At 39.4% G+C, this 10,436-nt stretch overlaps 5 protein-coding genes across 5 annotated transcripts in view; 3 read left to right on the plus strand and 2 right to left on the minus strand.

Annotated features, from left to right (window-relative positions):
• The window catches only part of LOC104772249 (protein NUCLEAR FUSION DEFECTIVE 4-like), a 3,530-nt gene extending 2,368 nt beyond the window's left edge, over positions 1–1,162 (plus strand). The window contains exons 3-4 of the mRNA XM_010496882.2: positions 4–338; positions 413–1,162. Of these exons, the coding sequence (XP_010495184.1) occupies positions 4–338; positions 413–881 (804 nt within the window). The 3' untranslated portion in view covers positions 882–1,162. The remainder of the gene's footprint in view (positions 1–3; positions 339–412) is intronic.
• Positions 1,060–2,739, minus strand: LOC104769643 (peroxidase 55-like). Its single transcript, XM_010493909.2, has 3 exons — positions 2,267–2,739; positions 1,975–2,166; positions 1,060–1,879 (listed from the first exon to the last, which is right to left on the minus strand). Exons 1-3 carry the CDS (start codon positions 2,495–2,497, stop codon positions 1,304–1,306), a joined length of 999 nt encoding a protein of 332 aa, XP_010492211.1. The 5' UTR covers positions 2,498–2,739; the 3' UTR covers positions 1,060–1,303.
• Positions 3,730–5,858, plus strand: LOC104769646 (zinc finger protein 511-like). The gene is made up of 4 exons (XM_010493912.2): positions 3,730–3,953; positions 4,416–4,480; positions 4,946–5,144; positions 5,331–5,858. Exons 1-4 carry the CDS (start codon positions 3,735–3,737, stop codon positions 5,724–5,726), a joined length of 879 nt encoding a protein of 292 aa, XP_010492214.1. The 5' UTR covers positions 3,730–3,734; the 3' UTR covers positions 5,727–5,858.
• LOC104769645 (B2 protein) lies at positions 6,141–8,048 on the plus strand. Its single transcript, XM_010493911.2, has 6 exons — positions 6,141–6,263; positions 6,595–7,143; positions 7,230–7,330; positions 7,427–7,510; positions 7,610–7,720; positions 7,804–8,048. Exons 2-6 carry the CDS (start codon positions 6,624–6,626, stop codon positions 7,846–7,848), a joined length of 861 nt encoding a protein of 286 aa, XP_010492213.1. The 5' UTR covers positions 6,141–6,263; positions 6,595–6,623; the 3' UTR covers positions 7,849–8,048.
• Positions 8,001–9,610, minus strand: LOC104769644. The gene is made up of 3 exons (XM_010493910.2): positions 9,497–9,610; positions 8,859–9,380; positions 8,001–8,690 (listed from the first exon to the last, which is right to left on the minus strand). The coding sequence occupies exons 1-3, from the start codon at positions 9,558–9,560 to the stop codon at positions 8,110–8,112; spliced, it is 1,167 nt and encodes a 388-aa protein (XP_010492212.1). The 5' UTR covers positions 9,561–9,610; the 3' UTR covers positions 8,001–8,109.

Below are 10,436 nucleotides of genomic sequence, written 5' to 3' on the forward strand. Positions count from 1 at the left end.
GATTTGCTTCCTGCCTCAGAGAGACATAAGAGAATTGCGCATTTGCAAGCACAGCTAATGCAGGCAGCTGCAGAGGGGGCGGTTAGGGTGAAGAGACGTAGAGGACCTCACAGAGGAGAAGATTTTACTCTAACGCAGGCACTGGTGAAGGCCGACTTCTGGCTCATATTCGTCTCCCTGCTGCTCGGTTCTGGTTCGGGTTTGACAGTAATTGACAATCTTGGTCAGATGAGTCAGTCTCTTGGTTATGATAACACTCACGTGCTTGTTTCTATGATTAGCATTTGGAACTTCCTTGGACGCGTCGGTGGTGGTTACTTCTCCGAGCTCGTTGTCAGGTTTGATATCTCAGAAAGCCTATGATCTGTTCTTTTTGTGCTCCTGTTCTGATCTTGATTTGAATGATGTGCAGGGACTACGCGTATCCAAGGCCGGTAGCAATGGCTCTGGCTCAGCTAGTAATGTCAGTAGGACACATCTTCTTTGCGTACGGATGGCCCGGAGCGATGTACATTGGCACGTTGTTGATTGGACTCGGATACGGTGCCCACTGGGCTATTGTCCCAGCTACTGCCTCTGAGCTCTTTGGTCTGAAGAAGTTTGGAGCTTTATACAATTTCCTGACACTGGCAAACCCGGCTGGATCCCTGGTGTTCTCGGGTATGATTGCGAGTAGCATCTATGACCGGGAAGCAGAACGGCAAGCACAAGGATCCGTGTTTGATCCAAATGACGCCCTTAGATGCAATGGTTCTATCTGTTTCTACTTGACGTCACTCATAATGTCTGGATTCTGCATCATCGCTTGCATCTTGAGTATGATTCTTGTGCGTCGTACCAAGTCCGTTTACACTCACCTCTATGGCAAGACCCGTACCTAAGATCTGTTCCCTATCATATGTGATCGTGCTCAGCTTCTTATTCTTTGGTTTTTGTTTTCGATTCTCCGATGATACAGTAGTTTTCGTCACTGTGTCGATTTTTTTTAGTTTGTTTTCTGTATCAATTTTGTTGTCGTTATTGTCAATTTTGTATTTGATTTGTACGTTTTTTTTTTTNTGTATTCATATCCGCGCGAAGCAACATCTACGCAAACATCTGTAGACACTCCCATGTATAAAATAAAATTTCAGTTTTAAATAAATATTTGGGATCTGATTAATCTTGAGAAATAGCTCAACCAATACAATTTAAGAAGTTCCATTGTGGATTATTATGACATTTTAAATGTAACAAAAGCTTTAAATCAAAAGCTTCAGAATTTATATGTTTTATGTTTTGAACATTAACCGTTCGATAAAAGCTAGTTAAAAGCAGAGCAGTCCCTTCGAATCTCTCCTTGGTTTCCAACCTTAACTCCAACGCGGCCGAGCTTCCTCATAGCAGAGCTAAAGGCACTGCTGAATTCTTCAGCGTTATTAGCAAACCTGATCACCGTGGCCTGAGACGAGATATCGTTAAACAGAACTTGATCGGAGGTGAGAAGGCCTTTTCGAGCCACGAGGTTTTGGAAGTAAGTATTGTCGAAGTTATTTTGGGTGGTTGGGTCCAGGGGTATGGCTTGGGCAGGGTTCCCGCCACTACGAGGGCAGGATGACATCAGCTGTTGTGCGTAGGCCGGGTCGAGCGTAGGGTCCAGGGGCATGAAGTTAGAGAAGTTGTAGAGACGGTTGGCGAAACGGTTGCAGTGGGAGAATCCAATGGTGTGTGCGCCTGAGAGAGCAATCATGTCGGTAAGTGAAAGCCCGTTTTTAGCGAAGTTCTCGACTAAACTTCTCACGTCAAGATCTGGTTCAGGTAACTTCCCGGTCACTCTAGACGCCTTGGACACTAGCCCATCTCGTCTCCCTAGCTCAACCTTAAACCCTGTCCCTCCAACCTGTTAGCATCTCACAAAGTTAGTGATTGGTTTTTTTTTTTTTACTTGGCGAAATATAATGAAACGTTAGTGACTTCAAAGAGTGGTGGACTTACGAGCACGACGACGTCTCTCGCGGCGAGGGCTAGTACATCGGCACATGAAACAACGCCGGGACATTGAGCTTCTACAGCGGCTTTAGCTTTAATTACAGTGTCGAATCCGTCTCCAGCAAGAGATTTATTGTCCGGCGCGTCCTTCTCTGCGTCTTCGTTCTCAGATGCTATCAAAACAGAGGCATCACATCCCTAAAAAAAGAAGCCAACCACATGATCACAAATACCAAAACAACGACTCCATAAGACTTTAAACTCTACAAAAAGCCTCCGTTTCAGTATACATGCATACCTCGACGAAGCAGTCGTGAAAGAACATCCGTAGCGTTGCCGGAGCCGTCGTAGGAGTTTGTTGGAATTTTGTAGTAACCGCCTGCTGAACTATACGCTCCACGTTGGGGCATGTGGAGGAGTAGTAATTCTCCGACAACTGAGCTTCCGACTCGGTCGCCATGGTAAACAGCAACATCCCCAAGAACCACATCGTCATGGGTTTATTTGCATCATCACTACGAGTATCCATATTGATAGGTTTTGTCCTTTGTTAATATTAAACTCTTCTCTTGATACAGTCGTCTCTTGAATATATAGGACCACACCAATCTTTTTCGACCCTCCGATATGCCACCGCATTTATCTATAGCCGCTGGATCTAGTCTTGTAGTGTTTTTAGTTTTTGTTAATGAATAAAGTTACAGAAAAAGAAAAAGAAATATGTTTATTTAGTTTCTGATGATTAAAATCTCTAGTCACAATGTTTACAACTAGGATCTTCTCACCTTTTACTTGAGCGAGAAGGTGAATGCCAGAATTAAACTTTCTTGAGTTAGGGGGTTTTTACTGAGAGTGACATTCTAACAAACTTCATTAGGTCAGGTCATCTGCATGGAAACGTTTCTAAGAGATTTTAAAACCAAATTGTCTTGATGAAACGTATAAAGTATAGCTAACTAATACATTGTCGTTAAACAATAAATGGATAAAATAAATTCAAAATATGAGTTTGAAAAGAAGTCTTTGTCCACCCCTAATATGACAATGATTTTGACTGATGCTTGAATTCAGCGGAATACCTGTTCTAATTTAGTTCATCAACTTTAGCTCAACGGTTCTAACATTGAAGCCGATATTCAAAATAAAACATTTAATATATCCAAATTTAGTTTCTTCCAACACAGCTTTCTTTTGGTATATGAATATGATTATTTAATTTTTAACTCTACCATATCATAGCGCACCGCACTAGTTCTCTTTCTTATTATAATAGAAACTTTAACAATTATTCAAATTGCTGTTTAGGTTAAAGTGTTATTTTCTACCCAAAAAAAAAAACATAATGATAGCGTGATGTAAGTCAAGATGATTTCTCTTATAATTTGCTCGTTTCAATTTCAACCACAAATAATAAAACTATTTATAAGCTCATTGTAGGTGAACAATATATTCTGTATAAATATTATGAGCACACACGTACCTAAACTACAAGTATTTAAGAGGTTAACTAATTTATTTTTATTTTTTTAGACAGCTTAACTTTGATCTATAGAATTAATATGTTTTTAGTTATCACTACCATAACTCGTTGCATTAGACAAATTAATCTAAACTGACCTAGCAAATTAATTCATGGTTTCTATATATGGGCCTTAGTTGGGCCTAATGAAAAAGTGGACATGATAATATAGTCCGGGAAGGATCCAGTTAGTAAACCGGAGCGGAGGAAAATATTCAGTTATTAGATGCTTGCTTGTTTTTATTTCATGTTTGTGAGACGACGAAGAAAACGAATTTTATTTGAATTTTGTTGTTCTGCTTTGTTGTGTCATAGTTGTGGTGGAGAGGCGATGGCTATGGGTATGGCGGTCGACACGGTGGGGGAGTTAGCATTTCCGGTCTGGAATCCAATCCGGCGAAGATTTCCTCCGGATTCGCCCTTCTTTGCATCTGGAAATGTCGAGCGTGAACTACTAGCTAAACAGGTACTTACTTCTTCTGGAATCTGAATCGGTCGAAATCTTCTGTAATGCTCTTCTTATGGAATCACTCTTCACAGTTTCAATTTCGATTTTATTTTTCTTGTCCTTGCGAGCTAATTAAGTTAACGATGATATTGGCATTAGCTTTGCCCAAATTGAAAGGTCGAATTGTTTATTTCGTTGTCTCCCGAAACGTTTTTTTTTTTTGTGGAATTCATCTCCGTAGTGATGATACTTGATTCGGTTTCGATCTGTTTGGTTGTTCTGTAATAGCGGACTTCACTTGGGAAGATTTTGTTTTTGGTGTTATGATTAGGTCTAGCTTGTCAATTTTTTGATAAAACGATTGATTCATTCTTGTTTTTGTTTGATTTCCATTGAATTGTATAATGTTTGATTAGTCATTGTATATCATCCTACAGTACTAGTAAGAGTTTTGAGTCCTAAGGAGGATTTGATATACAGGTGGCATTGGACTTAACAGAAGATGAAATCAACCATCTGCAGATAATTGTGGAAACTGAAAGCAGGTATATGTTTATCCTTCTTCATGGATGGGCTTTTTTGTTTTGTTTTTGCTCTGTTAGTACAAGATTCAATTAACTATGGCGATGGTTATAATTTTCAGATTTAGATTATTGCTTCTGAGAGATGAACGTTGTTTTTACATTGGTTCTTGATGTGTTATTCATACGGCTGAAGCTAATCATCTGAACAGTCTTTTTTTTTTTTTGCTTCTTGGTGAAACTGGTTTGGTGTCAGTTATCCGACATCTGATTGTTGGTAGTGCGTGACAGAATTCTAGAATGTATAGTAACCAAATGGCCATGAGTTGAATGACTGTTATGTAAGTAGTTCTCCTTCGATATTCACATTTTTTAAGTGGCAACTAGTAATAGCAATGATTATGTTGTGTCACTGATCGATTTTTAATTCCAACGTTTGTCCACATGTCTCCATTGATCGTTATCATGAGCTTCACTTTTTTTGCGCAGAAGAATCTCCTGTCCCATTGCTGGCTGCCGTGAACGCCTGAAATCTTTGGACCATTTTGAAGATCACTATAATGCACGGCACACTGCGTCTTGTTCAGTATGCTCAAGGGTCTATCCTACTTCTCGCTTGCTAAGTATCCACATTTCCGAAGCACACGACTCTTTTTTTCAAGCTAAAGTTGCTCGGGGTTATGACATGGTATGCACTATATACTCTTTATCTCTTTGTGCAACTATTAAGTGCCGTTTTGAAGCAGTGCTCTAACTGTTAGCTATTGACTGTGATACCGCTCCTGTCACTGTTTTACATGGATCTCTTTAAACTTCACCTGTGATCATATACTGAATCTTCTTTCTTTCTACTCTTCTGAACATCTTTATGCAGTATGAGTGCCTCGTGGAAGGGTGTGGATTGAAGTTCAAGACCTACAAAGCCCGGCGTCGACACTTAGTTGACAAACACAAGTTCCCAACAACATTCGAGTTCTTCAAGAAGACCCAACTCTCAAAGAAGCGAAGAGACAAACTTCAGAGGCAACATGTATCAAAGCTGAAACACAAAGAAGACAAAGAAGAAGCTTCTTCAGATGCTATGGAAGTGGAAGACAAAGCCAGCGGTGACGGTCTTGTCTCAGCACTGTCCACGCTAACCACCGCAGACACAACTCCTTCGAATGTCAGCTTCGGTCGACGCCATGGTCGTGGGCTGACCTTTGTTCCCCGGTCGGTTCATAGGGAGAAACGGACCGAATCTTCGTCTGCACCAGGGCCAACGAATTAGTCATGGTCTTATAGTTCCTAGTCTGCGTGCCACCAGGGCCAATGAATTAGTCATGGTCTTATAGTTCTTAGTCTGCGGTAAGATGTTGAAGAAAAATTTATCACATTGTTAGCTGCTGTGTGTTTTGACGAATCACTCGAGTAACACACACGATCTAAAGTCTAAACCGGTCCTTTTAAGTAATTACATCTCAAAAACTAAATTACTCTTGATAATTACTAATTACTCTTGATAATTTGATGTTTATAAACATCAAACAAAAAAAAACTCACGTGATGTGAGTGTGACTAATTAGGACTGCGTGCCGGTTTCTAGTTTCCTAGCTAAACGTTGCACCATTCTAGTCACGTTAGACGGCAAGCTTTCTGTTGGACGAAGCTTGCTGCCTCAGCCCTCAGGCATTAATAAGGACACTGCCATGATTTATAACCTTGTCGGGTAAAAAGAAAGAAGCTCCAAAAATTGAAACACTCAATTAAAAATCCAACAGCTTCTCTCTCATTCAGGGATTCTGCAATCTAGGGTTTCGTCTGTCTGGTAAATTTTTTAGCTTTACTAATTTTGTTAAATCCTAGTTTTCAATTCTAATCTTTTTTACCTTCCTTATACAGTCTGCTTGTTTGGACTCTGTTTTTTCTTTTGGTTGTTAGATCTCAGTGATGTGCTTTGAACTGTAGTGTTCGTTCACTTTGGTAATCTCTGAAATTGTTGGTATCATGAAATGTGTTTAAAGTTTCATACTTTTGGAGAAATTTTGATTTAAGAAATCGAAATGGCACTCGTGGAAGTTGTTATTATTAAAAAATCCAAATTTCTTTAGGATTGGTTGGTGAAATACTATAATTTATTTTATTTGTTGGTATGGTAGGTGTCTCTATCAAACCAAAGCTTTTGGAGATGGAGAGCATGCGCAGCTTTTGGCAGCTAGGAGATGAGCTACGAGGACAATCGAAAGCTTCAGAGGATCAGAAGTGGTTCATGGCTGCATCTAAACTAGCTGACCAGACTAGATCCAAGGGAGAACGTTCTAACAATCTTGATCTATCAAAGGGTCCTGTTGAGATAAGGCCGAGGGAGAAATTTGGGTTTCAAGAGGAGAACAAGTTTGAGACTTTTAACTTCAACATGATGAACTCGGAGCTCAAGTTCAATGCTGGCTATGATTTTAATGTTTTTGCCCACAAACACCTGAGTGGAGGCAAATTTAGCTACAATCAGTTCTCTAGCAGAGAAGGCAACAATGGTGGTAACAACTTTAGCAGCACTCACAACAGTGACTCCATGAATGCTGCTGCTGACAAAAGGTTCAAGACCTTACCTGCCTCGGAGTGTCTCCCAAAGAGTGAAGTGCTTGGTGGTTATATCTTTGTCTGTAACAACGACACAATGCTGGAAGATCTGAAGCGCCAGCTCTTTGGTATTCATCTCATCTTGGAGTTTGCCCATTTAAAGGTTACATATCCTTTTTACATACATTCTTATGTCTTCTTCTGTGTCTGTCAGGTCTGCCACCGAGATACAGGGACTCTGTTAGGACGATAACACCAGGCCTGCCTCTGTTTCTCTACAACTATACAACTCATCAGTTGCATGGCATTTTTGAGGTTTGTTCTATAGCACTTTACTTTGTCAGTGTTGCTCATATCTTCCTCGATGACTCCAAGTCTCCAAGAATTGTTACTTCTCTTTGTTTTGTACAGGCAACAACTTTTGGAGGTTCAAACATTGACCCTTTTGCTTGGGAGGACAAGAAATGCAAAGGAGAATCCAGATTTCCTGCACAGGTTTCATTCTTCTTATCCGATGTGGATTCTGTCTTTCATCTTTATTTCAATGGTTGATTTGATTCACACAACCCCAAATGGTGATTGACAACATGATAGGTGAGAATTCGTGTAAGGAAACTGTACAAAGCTTTGGAAGAGGATTCTTTCAGGCCGGTTTTGCACCACTATGATGGTCCCAAGTTTCGACTCGAGCTCACCATTCCTGAGGTATGCAAATCATTTCATACATGCTATTCTTGTTCCACTGATTTTAATCTTAGCGTTTACTAATTAAATTGTTGATGACACAGAAACTGGCCCTGCTGGATCTCTGTGAACAAGCTGGTTCTCCTTAATCTCAAAGCCATGCAGATCCCATTTATATTGAGGACTTAGTGTCTGCTTATTCCAAGGCTTCAAGTGTGTATTTGTATGTGTGCTTTCTACATAAAAGTAGAAATTAAGAATGTCTCACTGGAAAATAAACCATGATTGTGAAAGATTCATGTGTCACAAAATGTGTTCATATATAATCATGAAACTAGAATGATCATCACATCTCCTTGCAAAAACATCTTGTTTATGAGTCTATGACCCCTCTCTCAAACAGTTTTCAATCAGAGAACTGCAACATACAACAAAGCAATAATAAGTAGCAGCCATGTGGGTTTTACTGAGGCTGTTCCACCAAGAGGATGTACGATCACTTCATCAATCACAGGACCACAAAGAACATCCACTTTTGTCATTGTAACTGAGTAGCTGGTAAAACTTATCTGTGCTGCATCTTTGTCTGCTTCGAACACTAACCCAAACTTTTCACCAGAGCCAGTCCCATTGCTCTCCAGTGTGAAGTTTTGAGCTACAGATCCAGCTTGAACACCCACCACGAAATGTCCTTTGCATGCATCGTTAGCATCTCCTAAAGTAAATGCTAGGTTGTATCGCGAACCTTCACTTGTGTCTTTTGTTGCTGTCTGTATGCCTGATGGAGCTGTGTGAGACAAAATTTCTATTGCAGCTTTGCCTTCTGGGACATGGAAGTGCTCCGAGTCTATGTATCTGACTGTTCCTATAACAGACCACTGTCTTAATGCTGACTGGATCAGGCTTGGCACCGCGTCAATCAGAACTCCGTCGGTTGAGTTGGGCAAGAAACCCGGTCCAGATTCAAATCCACCGTTGACTAAGAGGTTACCTACACCAACAAAATAAGAATGTGAGTCTATGCATCTAGATTTACAAGATATGAACTTGTATAAATCAGATCTACTTTCATCATGTTCCGTGTTGAGCATTAGCATTCTCGGATTTGATGACTTAACAAAGCAGAAAAACGCAAAAGGGACAAGGAGAAGTAACTTACCACTGTCTTGGACCAATGTTACACCAACAGTCTTGATAAGCAATGTGTCAATGATAGGCCAACATGTGGAGTTTGTATCAGTATCAGAATCAGAATCTATCGTTTGACTTTCAAGAACTAAGTTAATAGGCTCACCATTCCCCCAACTACCCAAGTTATGACTGTAGCTCTGCCATGAAACCTTACTGTAGTTTTGTTGGTAAGAAAAAACCGCATTACTGTCTGGCCCCGAGACACTGAGACCAGCAGAGGTTGAACAGTTGTGGCCTGCGCGGATCAGCGCAAATGTGAGGATGTAGTTCACATCATCACCTCTGGCAATGAATGTTTGATTGATCTTGCCATCTTCACCGAGCTGAATAGCATGTCCGGCATCAGGCAGTTCAAGTGAAGTAACATATTGCACTGTCCCTTGTAATGTCCACCCAGGGAGTGTAGTGTTCTGATCCAGCAACACAAACGGGCTAGTGCTTGCATTTGAGTTCTTTGGTGGAGTTTCGAAGTCTGGATTTTCCAGAAAATCTGCATATGTAAAATGCACATTAATGTAATGACACAAATTGTTGATCTGAAGATGAATGAACAAAGTATAAATATAGGCATACTGCTTAAGCAATTGAGATTCCAATATAATGTACCTGAAGAGGCAAGCCAAGAAACGAGAAGCAAAAGAAAAATTCTTTGAAACCACATCATCGCCATTTGCTTCAGACTATAGAGAAAACTTTGAATGTCAACGCTTCTTGGATCCAGTGATTATGTATGTCTTTGTAAATTATTTTATTTGAAGAGAAGAATGATGTTGTAACATGTTAGCATACAGTTGACCATAATATTTTTAAAAGAAATATAGTTCTCTCAGGATTTTTTGAGGAAAAAGTCAAAAAAGACCATGTGTTTTAAAGCAAAGCAAAATAATTGAATGCATGTAATTTGGATCTTTTGCATTACTAAATAATATTTAAGCGCTCAATTGTTTCGCATAGAATTATATTAAAAATATATTTTAATTCATCTCCTAGTCCTAACTTTTACAACTCTGTAAGCGGAAAAATGATATTTTACAAACAAATTTTAAATTTTTAGTTTATTATCAATTAAAATAAGATTTTTTAAAAGTTTATTATAACAATATATGATTTAGTTGTATTCGTTTTAAAGATGCTAAAACTATAAAATTAAATTAATAGTTTAACTAAAATGCAATATTTTGTTTTAACTAACTCACCTTATAAACCTACAAAGCATTGTAAGTCCATGTGATTTCACAAAATAATACGTTAAAAAAACTTAAAATATATATAGACTAGGTAGTATCTCGTGCTATAGCACGGGACAAAATGTTTATTATGACTTGAAATTATTAATACAATTCATTAAATACAGTCCGCAGTGGTGCGGTTTAAAGATAATAGAAAGAAAACCGCTGCCTTCTAACTGCGGACCATTTTTATGTACAAATAAACTTGGTCCTTTCAGATCTGCTGGCAGGCCTGTTTTTGGGACGGTCTAAACCGCTGACGGATTTGACGGCCCTGACCGCAGTCACCATTCAGATCCTAAGATTGACATAGACAC

Source organism: Camelina sativa, chromosome 20 (assembly GCF_000633955.1).
Source record: "Camelina sativa cultivar DH55 chromosome 20, Cs, whole genome shotgun sequence".
In the NCBI taxonomy this organism is placed as follows: Eukaryota; Viridiplantae; Streptophyta; class Magnoliopsida; order Brassicales; family Brassicaceae; genus Camelina; species Camelina sativa.